Source organism: Pongo pygmaeus, chromosome 1 (genome assembly GCF_028885625.2).
Source record: "Pongo pygmaeus isolate AG05252 chromosome 1, NHGRI_mPonPyg2-v2.0_pri, whole genome shotgun sequence".
Taxonomy (NCBI): Eukaryota; Metazoa; Chordata; class Mammalia; order Primates; family Hominidae; genus Pongo; species Pongo pygmaeus.
In genome coordinates, this window is record NC_072373.2 from 162,048,569 (window position 1) to 162,062,959 (window position 14,391).

At 41.9% G+C, this 14,391-nt stretch overlaps 1 protein-coding gene across 2 annotated transcripts in view; it reads left to right on the forward strand.

The window, feature by feature from the left end:
• Positions 1-1,974: 1,974 nt before the first annotated feature.
• WLS (Wnt ligand secretion mediator) overlaps positions 1,975-14,391 on the forward strand; it is a 134,380-nt gene continuing 121,963 nt past the window's right edge. Inside the window, exon 1 of one of the 2 annotated variants that reach the window (XM_054483279.2) lies at positions 1,975-2,497. In XM_054483279.2, the coding sequence (XP_054339254.1) occupies positions 2,392-2,497 (106 nt within the window). In that variant the 5' untranslated portion in view covers positions 1,975-2,391. The remainder of the gene's footprint in view (positions 2,498-14,391) is intronic. The other variant, XM_054483270.2, reaches the window with a different exon arrangement.

A 14,391-nucleotide genomic window follows, 5' to 3' on the forward strand; every position in this document is an offset into this window, starting at 1 on the left:
AGAACATGATACCCCAAGGTATCTGAGTACTTTGAACTGAAGGACATTGGAAGGACAACAATTCTGTCTACTTCATCCTTTCTGATAGTACCTGGTGTTTGCCAAAGTAGAGGTAATTAATTACTATTCAGTGAATAACAGTTGGACTGGGGGGGGGTTCCTTTGGGGCAGGTGCAAGTACTTTGACATCTTGGTATCCTCGAGTGCTTAAGAAGGAAAGCCTGGAACATGTTAAAGGCTCAATAAGTGACTTGGATAAAGAGTTGAATGAGAGAATAGATAAACAGCAACCACAGTCATGCATTGCTTAATGATGGGAATACCTTCTGAGAATGTGTTGTTAGGTGATTTGTCATTGTGCAAATGTCATAGAGGGCACTTACATAAACCTAGGTAGCATAGCCTACTACAGACCTAGGCTACACCGTGTAGCTGATTGCTCCTAGACTACAAACCTGTCTGGCATGTTACTGTACTGAACACTATAGACAACTGTAATGCAATAGTAAGTACTCTGTGTATCTAAATATATCTATAGAAAAGGTATTGTAAGAATATGGTATTATAACCTTATAGGACTACTGTCACATACACGGTCTGTTGTTGACTGAAACATCCTTATGTGACACATGATTGTATATCCTCAGAACTGTTAAGAACTATTAGATGTTGAAGAGATGGAGTTTTGTATGCATAAAGTTTGGTGCTTGTCCTTGACAAGTCTCTGTTCTACTTGGAGATTAGAAATGAATGCCTCTATTAAGTGTAACCTGCATGACATCTTCTATAACGGCAATGAAAATTCAGGAACAGAGTAGAGGAGGAGAGAGGACTGGGAAAAATAGTCTTTTGGCATGAAGAGGGTGTGTAAGGATGGGAGGGATAAGAAATAAGATGTGTGGGTGGTGGTGGTAGAAACTGCACGTTTGGGGAGCAGGGTGGGGTATTTACCAAACCAAGGGTCTGTTGAGTAAGGTGAGTTGTATTGGCCAAGTGGCCAGTTTATGAAACATGGAAAAACCAGGCCCAGAAATTTAGGCTTGATAGAGCAGGAAATCTATCGGGAGCCCCGCCCCTCTTTTTATGGAAGTTAAGTATAAATATAAATATATGATTTCTCACAAAGAGACAACAAACATTGTAACTTAATATGGGTACCCTCTAAACCAACTAAGATCTCTTTAGACTTTTGAAATACAAACTGCGGTCTTGCTTTCACATTCACTTATTCATTCCACAAAAGATTATGGGGCACCTACTAGAGCTAGCATTTTGTTAGGCACCATGGGGGGTACAAAGAACAAAAAAACTTGGTCCCTATTCCCCAGGAGTTTACAGCTCAGTGGTGGAGACAAACGTGTACACAAATCCTTACAATAGGAGGTAAAAATGTGAATACAGGATTGTAGAGGCTCAGTTCCCAGAGATACTGCATGGAGGTGGTGTGGAAAATTAGAAAGACTTTTTTTAGACTAATTGGTTTTGGATCAGGTTTAACATTGATGGAGTAGAACATGTTCTCTTTAAGGCAATAACCGGGGTTAAGGCTGTGGAAGCACATGCGCTGGACTAACGAACAGTGGTCTGATTTGGCTGGAGCGCAAGGTTCCTCAAGGGGCGCCGTGGGGAATTTAGCTGGGTATGTGCCCAATAACCGAGGCTGGGAACCTGGTAGAAAGAAGTCGAGCTGAGACTTTATTCCGCATCTCTGTGTTTTGACTTAGGCATCTATTGGGTCCTTTTAAAAAAAATTCTCCTCCTCTTTCCTAAAGAGAGTTCTAGCAGTTGGGGGTGGGGTGGGGACCATTTCCTAAAGTCAGTGCGTAAGTTAAAGGTCTGCAAGGCGGTCCACCGGTGATTTAAATCTCGCACTTCGGAAACCAGAAAAGGAAACCTGTGAGAAGCTGGGCAGGGGGAACCCGCTTAACATCAACAGCAACCCCTAAATGGCATCAGACCTTGGAAAGACAGGTTGCAGGCCAGACTCGGGAGCCGGGCGCCAGCACCCGCCGGAGCTCTGAGCCCCGAACTGGTGGGCAAGGGGTAGAGGAAGAGAGGGAGGGAGGGAGGGAGGAAGCGCGAGAGGGAGGGAGGAAGAAAGGGAGGGAGGCGGCGTCATGTGATCCGCTTCCCTGCTCCTTTAAGCGTCCACAGGCGGCGGAGCGGCCACAATCACAGCTCCGGGCATTGGGGGAACCCGAGCCGGCTGCGCCGGGGGAATCCGTGCGGGCGCCTTCCGTCCCGGTCCCATTCTCGCCGCGCTCCAGCACCTCTGAAGTTTTGCAGCGCCCAGAAAGGAGGCGAGGAAGGAGGGAGTGTGTGAGAGGAGGGAGCAAAAAGCTCACCCTAAAACATTTATTTCAAGGAGAAAAGAAAAAGGGGGGCGCAAAAATGGCTGGGGCAATTATAGAAAACATGAGCACCAAGAAGCTGTGCATTGTTGGTGGGATTCTGCTCGTGTTCCAAATCATCGCCTTTCTGGTGGGAGGCTTGATTGGTAAGTGCGGAGAGCTGCAAACTTTTCCCCCTTTCTGTCTTTTCGGGCCCCTTCCCTCTTTGCCTCTTGGGCTACTTGTTACAGTATCACTGCCTTGCTTCTATGATCTAATTAGTCCGGCTATTGTGCTTAAGAAAGCAGAGCTCCATGGGGCTCCGTGGGGCACAATCCAGTCTAGTGGCTAAGAGAAAAGGAGGGGAAAAAGTTTTGGCCTAGTTTCAGTATCCACTTGAAAGGCAAGAGGGGGGCGGCGGGGGTGGGAATCTTAAGCATGGCGACGGATCGCGCGAGGAAGCGCTGGGTTACAAAGTTGATTGCTCGCCGGCCCCCCCTCCCCGCTTTTTCCCGCGTTCCCCCCCTTTTCCTCTCCGTTCCCTTCCAATCAGCTCCGGGAGGGCAACGTAATCGACTTTATTAGGAACAACAGAAGAGTCGGGGAACTGCGCCCGGCGCAAACCCAGAGCTCTGTTAATGAGGCTGAGATACTTGCACGGTTCTAAATGTATTTGGTCGTCTTTGCTAGGGGCTGAGGGTTTGCAATTTGGGGTCCCGACCTTCGCGCCCTCTGCTTTCCCGCCGCACTCCACCCCACGCTCTGCCGCGGACAGGTCCGAATTGTAGGCCGGGAGGTTGGGTGGGATGGGGTGGGGTGGGAGGGAGTCCTTGACCAGCGCCGCGGGAAGTTGGAGAGGTCGGAGGGGAAAAGCGTATCCGAAAGGTGTTGCTTTTGGCCTCCTGCCCACTCGTGAATATCCCTTCCCCCACTTCTTAGAGCCCCGAGAGCCGGTGACTGAATTTCCCCGTCCTCTCTTGGCGCTTAGGAGAGCGCCCCCAGCTCCCACCACAGCCCCCCGCAGGTGACAGCTCCCCGGCCTCCCCGGCGACAGCGCCCGCCCCGGGAGACTTCCCCTGGCACGCATCTCCCGGACCTCTCTGAGTCAAACAGGCTTCCGGGTGAAGAAAACCGCCTCACGGACCGTCCACTTGGAAAAACTCCCTTCCCCTCTCTGTCTCCCCGTCTGCATCCGTCCTGCCGCCTCTCTGCACACTCGCGCCCCCCGCCCCCGCAAGATTTGGGACATCCCGGCACAAACTTCAATGCCAACTTTGCAGCGGGCGCGGACGGGAGGTTCGGTTTCCTTAGTTCGCGGCTTTGTTAAACTTTGCGGAGTGGAGAGTCCACGGACGGGCTTTCTCCGCGCGTGCCTTTGCGGGCGCCCACCCGATGTGGGGTGCAGGGGAAACGCCCGGGGGCGCCGGCGGCGTCGCTGCTAGAGCTGCACAGGCTTGGGCACCTCCAGTCGTGTGCGTGGCGTTTTGTCTCCAGACTTGGGTTTGATGGGAAGAAATTAAAGGGAGTTTGGTACTGTAAATCACGGTAACATCCAAGCCAATTGTCTTAAACAAAGGAGAGTGGGTGAAGCTTCATCAAGGAGAGAAATACCTAAAGGAGACAGTGCTCTTTTCTCTGTGTGCATTTATCCACAAAGCAGAAAGGGGTTCAGAGTTTTCAAACAATCTCATATCCCCAGTGTGGGCCAAACAGCTTCATATTTTCTTTCTGGAACCCTCACCCTCAACACACACACACACACACACTCACGCGGGTTGGCTTTTGTGTTAGGAGCTTCTGTTTGGCTACATGCAATCTCGTTTCCCCGTATTGGATTTTTCGAGGCTCTTAATACCTTCTCTGCTGGGAGCTGAAGGCAGCCTTCCCTGTGCCCTCACAGTGATTATGCAGCGGTTACAATTACACCTCTTGTCTCCCTTGATGAGCAGTTGCAGTTAGATGCCATTGGATCTTGTGTGATTTCAGTGGCAGACCATAATTAAAATTTCTTGCACCTTGTGCTTTCAGAATTAAATTGGCCTATTATCCCTGTCTGACCTTCATCCTCTTTGAGGTTTTTGCACAAGCAGCAAACCATTACACATAGTTTCCTGGTGTTTGTTGGTGTGTTTCTTTTTCTTTTTCTAGGCTGATCTCCTAGCTTTGCAGAGCCCATTATCCATGATGTAGGCTTCCTAGAGCACTTCTGAAACTAGTAGGATTTCTGGGATGCTACCACCAAGGAGAAGCCCTAAGGGCACTCATGAGTGGCTGGTGGACATTGGAGTGACTATAGGGTCAGAACACTTGTCTGTTCCAAACAGGGTTTGTCTGGAGTAAGTGGTGCCGAAGATTGTTTTTCCCGAAGAATTTGGTTAATGACAACAGCCTCAAAAAGTGGCAGGTGCTAACTGTAACTAGATTCCCCTCAATTAATAAACTGCTTTATTCCAATTTCCTTGAAAAATATCTATGTATAACACTTCTTGGAGGAAACTGTGTAAGTTTACTGCTTACCTCCTCTCCTTCCTCAATTGCAAAGGCTGTGTCTCCAGTTCAGATCAGAGCCAGCCCATGTTGAACAGTGACTTAGCCTTTCCTCTTTCACTTAAACAGTAATATTTTTTTTGCTCTTAAACAAATCTAAAAATTTGGGTAGGACCCAAATATGGGAAATAAATATCAACAAAATGTAAGTGAAAAATTTCCCACCAAACTTCCCTAAGCTGGAAAACAAAGGAAACTAAGGAAAGAATAGCAACAAAGTGGGCAAGCGGAGACAGTAGTTGAAGGAACAGTTTGTAGGCTGGAAAGTCAAGGTAAAGTTCAGAAACCTCCTCTGCTCTCTCCAGTGAGAAGAGAACTCCTCCGCTGCTCATTGTTACTGCTACTTAAGAAGTCAGTTGTCCTGGATGTGAAGTGTCTCTCTAATATATCTGCAGTAGGCCAAGTGAGAAAAAGAAATGTCCCCTTTGAACTGGCCAGAATATATTTTTCTTTTTGATCACTCTTTTTGCTGATGAAAGTAAACTTAGGAAGAGCAACTTAGGGAGAATATAAATGGCAAAGCTCTTGTTTGTAAGGGTGTGAGTACCACATACACCACACACACAAATATACAGCACAAAAACAACCACCCCACCAAACAATGACAATCCATGAGCCCCAAAGTGACCAGGCAAGTGAGTTAACTAGCAGGCTTCAGGCTCCTCATTGGTAGAGGAAAGAGTTTAAGGTCACTTTCAGTTCTAAAATTGTGTAACTCTTTCAGTACTTAGAGAATTGTACGTGACATTTAGACTGTTGTTTCGTTGTAGCCTTCTAGATTTGAAGGAGAAAATTTAAACATTCACTATAAAAGCAACTAGCCTCCAGGAATTGGCTTTGGTTTAGCCAGCTTAAATATTCTCCTATTTCAATGTCCTTCTTACCGGAAAGAAAAAAAAAAAAAACACATACACACATTTTTTTTGCTTGCCTTTTTTTTTTTTTTTGGCACCAGTGTCTGTAAACTAAACCTTTAATGGGATTTTGCAAAAAGGCTCTGAAAGCAACATCTTACATAGTAGAACTTGGGGTATTTATAAATTCACATTATATATAAATTATTTATATAATGCTTTTGTAAAAACTTTGAGCCACTATGAAACCATACATCTGATACATCTAGTATTCTAAATACATCTAAATACATTCTAAATATTTAGAAATTATTTAAAAATGCAGTAGTGCCTGAAGGAAAAGATATTTTTAAAAATATAACTTTATCCTCCTTAAAAATAAGCCTGCAGAAAACTTAAAAATAATTTTCCTTTGATTTCATGTTTGGTGAATTTAGCTCCTGAAAAGGCAGCATTGGGGGTGGTGGAAGCAGGGAGGGGAAGGAGACCATGTACCCTGAAAAGAGAGTGCAGTCTAAAAATCATGAACTTGAATCCCATTATGTGCAATTTGCTCAGCTTCAAATTAGTCATGTCTCAGGAATATAATGGTTGAAAAAGCAGGTCACTGTTCTCAGCTATTCTAAAACTGCTAAGAGTATGAAGATCAGAACTGGATTAATAGAAAATTGTTGCATTGTTTTCAGCATACCCACAAATGAGACCATTCCAAACATAAACTGTAAGTATCAACAAATCACCAATTATTATTTCTTTAGAAAAGATCATTATTTCTTCCAAAAGGTAACTTATGTGAGTGGCCTTTTTAAATTTTTAATGTTGAGGATGTAATGTATACTGTATAAGATATAACATACACACATATGTAATCAATTTTCTCAAATTGTACATGGATTATCTACTTCTTTCAATGATGTAACCCACACGATTGTGCTAGTATTGTTTAAGTGGAGGCAACTGGTCTTTACTGTGACCCATTTATGTGAGCTTTTGTTTCTGCTGCTGTTGTTTATTTGGAAGTTGCAGAATTTTAAGAAATTAAATTACAGTTATGCAGAGTATATGTGTTTACTCTCCAATTTATTCGATTTTAAGCTTGTTGCATTTATTTTAATATATCTTAATGATGCAATAGTTGTAATCCTTCAGTATTTGGGTATCTGGTGAGAATCTTGACAAGTATTAATCAATTGGTTTTTGGTCGATGTTAAGCCATATTTTTCTGTATTCGATTCTGCTTTTTATTTTGTAAAATGTCATTGTTTTCCTCTTTGTTAACTACTAGAAGTATCTAATGTGGTTTGTAGGAGTACTGTGCAACCTTACAAATTAATCTTTTTTAAAAGAGCATGACTTTTTTAGTAATTGAAATTACAATATTTGACTTAAAAAAACTAAACTATTTGGTTCTTGCAGTGTAATCATGCTCGTGCTAACTATCTCTAATTGCTCTTTCTTTTTTTTTTTTTTGAAACGGAGTCTCGTTCTGTCAGCCAGGCTGAAGTGCAATGACTCACTGCAACCTCCACCTCCCGGGTTCAAGTGATTCTCCTGCCTCAGCCTCCTGATAGCTGGGATTACAGGCGCCTGCCACCACGCCCAGCTAATTCTTGTATTTTTAGTAGAGACGGGGTTTCACCAGGTTGGCCAGGCTGGTCTCGAACTCCTGGCCACAGGAGATCCACCTGCCTCGGCCTCCCAAAGTGCTGGGATTACAGGCACAAGACGCCTGGCTTGAATTGTTCTTTCATCTGATTGTTCTTTCAATACAGCCTGTCTAGACTTCTATTCGAACTTTCCCTTTTCCTGTTACTGTGGGAAACATTTCCTTGAGCTAATAGTGTTATGTGTGGCTTTGTGAGGTTTTCAGGTTCCCTGCCTGAAACCCAGATAGAGACTTAAGGCCTTCCCTTCCTACATGACATTTTACAATGATTTGACCTTAAAATTTTTAAATCCATATAAACTGCAGAAATATTTCTTACCTTATATTCCTCATAAAGGTGTTTCTATGGAGATTTAGAATTTTGAATTTATTGAAATTATATAAAGGTCCTTAGTTTAAAGCTCCTGTGTGCTACTTGCCTGATTTGCAAAATATCTATTAGGGTGTACTGTGTGCTCAGGATGGGGCTTTGCTAACACGGGGTGTACTGTGTGCTCAGGATGGGGCTTTACTAACACGGGGTTAGTAAAGAGGAGACATGGAGCTTGAGTAAACTAGGGGAGCTGTGGGTAGAAAAGAGCCCCTCTTGATCTAAGTTTACAACAAAAGATTTCCTAGGATGTAGTTTTCTAGCATCAAGATAATTTTCACTTATTTATTGGGAATTCGAGAATGTATGAAATTAGAACGCCTACTAATTATACCACCAACTAATTATATTAATATTTCATCTTGAAATAGATATATTAATAAAATGATAAAATGTTTAACATGTATTGAATGTGCAATATGTGCCAAAGCCTGTCTAATTTCATCTATACAAAACCTTGGCAAATTGGTGTTTTTGTACCCATTTTACATGTAAGGGTACTGAGGTGCAGAAAGATCTAGTAAAATTGCACAAGATTACCTAGCTACTCGTGGTCAAAGCTGGGATTGAACTCCAGTCAATCGGACATCAGAGCCTAGATTATCAGCTTTAGGTGATCCTCCCACTTTTTCCAAAACCTTGACTTTTAGGCCTGAATAAAAATCTGAATGCAGGGAAACATGAGAATAGCACTAAAACTGATTTCTCATTTTTATAATCAGGTAACATCAAAAGGAAGAAAACATTAAATGTGATGATAAATGAAATGGAATCCAGCTGTACAGACCCAAAAAGTGCCTTGCCAAGGCTGAGGGAGGACATGTCTTGAGAAGTTTGCCTGTGCCAGTCCAACCAACTCCATTCAAGTTCTAACCAGTCCCCATAATTGTATGAATCATACAATTGACTAAAGCAGCCAAGTTTGTTAACCATCAAATGTTTGAGATTCTGCTACTTGCAAGAATATTACTCAATTTTATTTTCTCTAGTTGGTGATTTTAACATACATGTAGTTATACAGTAAGTCTGGACTTTTTCAAAGGAGAGGAAAGAAAGAATCAGTGGAGGTTGGAGAGGTTTTTAGAGGGTGTGGGTTGGCAGTGATGGTGGAGGAATTGAGAAAAGAGCCTCTTACTGAAAGTTGAAAATTCTTTTCCCCTACGGAGTTTTGTTTATATGTACACCCATGCATAATAATGAGGGCATTTTAAACCAGAGACTCCTACAAACAGCCACCCTGACAGCAGGAATAGGTACATTTTGTTCTTTGGAAAATATGCTAATAGATTTCTCTATTGAAAAATTTGCAGCCCTTGATTTTGATAGAGACCCTGAGAGGTAATGGGACACAGGGAGCATCAAGACATGAAATGATCACGGCTATTTCATTTAGGTCTTACTTTTTCTCTGAAGGGTTGTGATGGTGGCCTAATAAATGTGCCAGCACTGCACAGTTCTAGAGAAAGTGCCCACATGGGGATGTGGGAAGGAGAGGAGGAGAGTGGAGAGGAGGAGCTTGAGACATGCCAATTCTCAAACTTAATGATCTCAAACTTTAGTGTTTTCTAACTTTTCTTTTCATAAAATGACAAATCTAAAAGGATTGCTAAATTAAAGAAAATAATGATGTATAATTTATAATATAAAAGTACTAAATTTCTATAGCCTCTTACTACCACCTCTTCCCCCCGTCCCCACATTCTATCCCTGACTAAATCTTGTAGGGGAGCAAAAGCAGTAATCATATTGGAAGACTGGGGGACTATGGAAAGCATTTCACATATAAAGATTCACTTAATGATCATATCAACCCAAAGAAGTAAATACTTTCTTCAATTTTCACATGAATCTGAGGCTCATTTAAGAACCTTTTTTGAGGTTGCAGAGATAGTAAATAAGAGTGCAGAGATAGTAAATGAGAGGGCTAAGACTCAAGCCCACAGTCCTTGATTGAATCCTAAGCCATATTCTTAAGCTTAATGCCACCTTCCTCCCATTGTCCTTTCCATTTCTATGGGAAACAAAGGGGTGAGTGTAGTGAAACTGATTCTACACAGATTCAGCAGAAGATGAAAGCTCAATCTCCCCCACCTTTTCGTTTTGCTTCCATCCCTTCCCCAAACCATGCACTCACATCACTGCATGGTTACTGATCATTGGCCTATTACTTCCTAAACCAAGGGATCCCCAACTCCTAAGACATAAGAACCGCCTACACCAGCCACTGTAAATATTGACCAGTGTTTCTGGGCCATGCTAAGGAGGACTGAACCTGAGAAAATTACATGCCAACACTCCCCAAAGGAAATTATTGCATACAGCAAAAGATGCCTTAGAGTTGTAATAGGAAATTTGTCGAGATAGTGGGCCCTCTGAATGCTCCCTGGATTTAGCATACATCATAGGTCCTGAAGGTAGCTGTTGAAGAAATGAGAGTGTAATGAGGATGTGGAATAGGAAGATGGGGGTAGAATATAGACTCAAAATAAAATGAAGGGCTCTGGAAATATATGAGACTGTCTTTTCAAGGACACGGCTTGTGCCTGGATGTCCAAAACCTGCTTCCAGTGCCACCCAATCCCCCAAAACTGAGCTAACATTTCTATCTGCTATGCCTATTTAAATCCTGGGACTTCAAGTTTAATTTTCTGCTTCCCCTTTCTCCTTAGTACTCCATTCTCATAATGTGGCCAAGGGGTATTCTTTCTTTGCTGGCCCACAGGAATTACAGGGTCTTCTTAAACATCTGGTTAATTCCCTGGGTTAACTCAGAGGTTTTATCCACAGATACACATTTCCAAGAAAGCAGAGGTAATTGAAAGAAAAGGCCAAGTTATTACATTTGTTTTGGCAAGGCATTATGATTTTCCTTTAGAAAGAAGATAATAAGTCTGTAAATGGTTGACTCAGTTTTTCAGACCTAGTTTAATAAGGCCAGCCTCATGAAAGTTGGTTGGAGGCCCGTTAACTGCTGCCTTAGTCCTGGCTGACCCCCTCCAAAAGAGAGAGCTTCTGGTCTCAAAGCAGCGTCATTTAGTGGAGAGAAACTTGGCTAGGACTCTGCAGACAGCCTATGGCCTCAATGATCCCAAAAAAGTCATAAAATCTCATTGACTCCCTCTCTCAACTGTGATGTGAAACAGAGCCCTCCTTCCTCATGGGGATTGCTACAAGCATAAAATATCACTGGAATCTACTATCTTGAGGACTTGGCACTTGTTGGAGTGTCTCATTGAGCCAAGCCTATCAGAGATGTGATTTCCAAAGGACTTTGCATTGAAACCATTTCATTAATCCCAAATCCATCTCTCCTACTTTTCTTTGTCCCTCTCTGTTCTTAGATCTGGGAAAACTTACACATGAATGACACTGTTTATTATCCATTCTTTTCCTTCTTTGAGTCACCACCACTTTGCCCAACACCTAGATTTGTAGATCTGTTGAGGCAGAAGGAATGGGAATGACCCAAAACCTTACTTGGTTTGGGTTTGAAAGTTTAAGGAAGTCATCCTTCTTTCTAACATTAGTTCCTGTGCTATAACCAAGTATTTCATTATGAACCTCCCCCAAATGATAAATATTAACGTCATTGTAGAAAACTAACAAATAAGAACACAAGTCCAAATCTTCTCCTAAAGCATGCACATTTCACTCCCAAGAGAATCTCTCATGCTTTTACTCAATCTATTACTTTTACTTTATATGCAATGTTAGTGAAGCTTGATTATGCCATTTTGTAAGTCTATCCTTCTGAGTTGGGATGATTTGCCAACCCTCACTGGCAGCACAGACTTGTAAAAGTATGGTAACATGAGGACATAGGAAGAGACAAGAAATCTATTGAAAGTCTCTATTCAGAATAAGAATGCCTGAGATTCAGGGGTCTCTGGGATATTAGGCAAGTCATTTCACACATCAGTGGTACCTCCACCCCTGTCCCCCACCCCCACCCCGCACCTTGGCAGCATCAATACATTCTAGGCCAATATGATACTTGATCCCACCCTAAACCTATGGGATTTTGTGACTGTCTGTGAGTGCGGCTACTTGGACCCATTGTATTCATACACTTTGTTGGTGTTTGGCCTGAATAGAAGCTGAAGAGCTTGTCGGTATTAAATCATAAGGATGAAGGGGCCTTCAAGACTATCTTGTTCTACCTTAATTTAGAAGGAATTTGAGTCCAGGAAAGGGAAGCCATTCAGTTCATGCAATTAGAGGTGGAGCCATGGCTTGGATGCAGTTTCTAATGCTACTCAGTGCCCCAAAGATATATGTCCTTCAGAGTTTCAGTGTGAAGACCATCTGATTTCTGTCTAAGGCTATTAAAGAGTGCATAGCCATTCCCAACTGGTGCTTCTTATAGCTCAATTGATTTTTCTGTTACTTGAAAATAAAATAGCAATAACTTTGTCATCTCCCCCTTTCCTTTGTATCCTTAATATACTTAGCCAATCCCTTATGGAACAACAGAATTGTATGGAATGTTATGCTATGCTATGTGGATTTTAAAGAACACTACAGAATTAAAAAAAATAAATAAACTAAATTCCTTCCTTGCTTGCTGAGGGCGTGGTACATTCCCTTCCTCCTGCTTGGGGAAATGTAAATTTAAAACTCTAAAAAACACACACCAAAACCACGCAGTATAGTCATTACTTAACCAATCTAAAGCATAGTCCTTGCGTCTAGTTTTAAGACTTTATCAGTCTGAGGCTTCCTTGACTAAAAAAATCTATGACTAATTCTTGTGCTTTCGGAGGATGTTTGTGGCAGGCATAATTCCAAAGTTGTAGTGAGCTTGGGGTAAAGTCACATAGCTCTATATATTTTGGTCGGATTTACATACAAAAGCAGCAACAAAATTCCTCATTCTTCATCTCTGCCATTTCTTCACTTTGAAGGTAATTGCAAGCAGAAAATTCACATTGCCAAAATAAGGCTTACAATGTTGTGGGCCCCTCCTTTGTGACTAACAAACGTATTTTTGTGATTTGAGTGGTGCAAGTATTATACTGTAAATTCTTCCTCCTCTGTCTTTTCGTTTTGTTAAAACTGAGCAGAGTCACGAAGCGCTATGTTTTTCTGCACCATCTAATTTAGCTGAAATAAATCTTGACTTTTAAGTCTCTGTTTAACCAGCTTGCCTTCAGGTGATCACCACTAAAAATGTTACGTTCCATGTTTTATGAATTCCAGCCTTCTTTCGAGGCAGAGCAGCCCTTTTTGAGGTTCAATTTCTTTTACTCAGTTCCCATATATTTTATCTGTTCTTATTTAGGTTGTAATTTGCCCCAGAGCAGAATGCCTCAGACGTGGAAAAGACATAGAAAAGACATTCCTTTCTTTTTTCGGTTCTGTTGAGCTAGTTCTGGCTTGTGTGAACCAGGCTTCTACCTTTTAGCTCCTGTGTGTCTGGGCTAAGTGATGTCATAGATAAGATTTTTACTGAGGCTTTGAAAAGACTGCACATTGGGCCTTGCTGTCACTTATAGAACATCTCAGAAAGGTTTTGCTTCTTGAGGATCATATGAGGATGTGGGGTGGGTGGGGTGGCTGTGATAGGCAACTGTGGGACCTCAGCTATCTTTTTATTCATGCCTCCCCCTGAATTTCAGAATTTGCAGGTCCATGAGCATGCCAGTATTAAATCCCTGGCACTATTCTTTGAACATGCCCAAACAGGACAGAGCTTTGCTCTATGAGATTGTGGTATTTCTGAGTAATAGTTGATGAAAGAGAAAAAAAAAGATAATTTGTAAATGCTCAAGATTTTTAAACTGAAAGGGCACTAAGGTCATCTTTTAATTAGCATTTGTTTCTGTTTTTACAGATATCAGAAGAATTCCTCCAGTACCTTCCTTCCCTCCCCCACCTACTTCTTGGAAAAGAGAAAGTTTAGGAGATCGATGAGCAGTATGTTTGGGATTTTAACAAAGTCAGGATAAACCTATATACGAGACAGTAATATTTCTGTGTTAAAACTTCGGCTAGTTACTTAAAGCAGCTCTGTAAAGGAAAGGCATTAACTCTTCCCACTTGACAGAACTGTTACTTTTGTAATTTTGAAATTTTTGAAATTTTAGTAATTTTGAAAGTTGCCTCTTGATGTGGGCTTCTTACAGGATTCTTGAGAAATAGTCATTCTATAAAAATAAGTGTTGGCTCGAGGTTTTCCACTTGACAGTTCATGTTAAATGAGAAGCTTAATCCTTGAGAAACTTGATCTCTCCATTCAAAGTGATTGGATTTCTATAATAACTGATGGAATGTGGTTTTATGGTTGATCAATGGCAGTGATCTGATTTATCTCTTTGTTATCAAACTTGCTTTGTAACCTAGACTAACCATTTAAATTCTGTGAGCCTCAGTTTCCTGAACCAAAAATCTCTGAGTCACAGGGGGTTGTGGGATTTAAATGAGAGAACGAGTTCCATCTTCTTGGGAGCCTGCACATAGGTGTTAGATCAATTAATATATGTGAGCCATTTCTCTGAAGGAGAGGTTGCCCATAATTAACTTTTCAAGTCTGTTTGTTTGTTTATTCTGGAGTCAACCTGTGTCTCGTAAGGTCAATGGCAGGTTATTTCTGCCTCTTAATGGATTGGATAAAATTAGAAACCC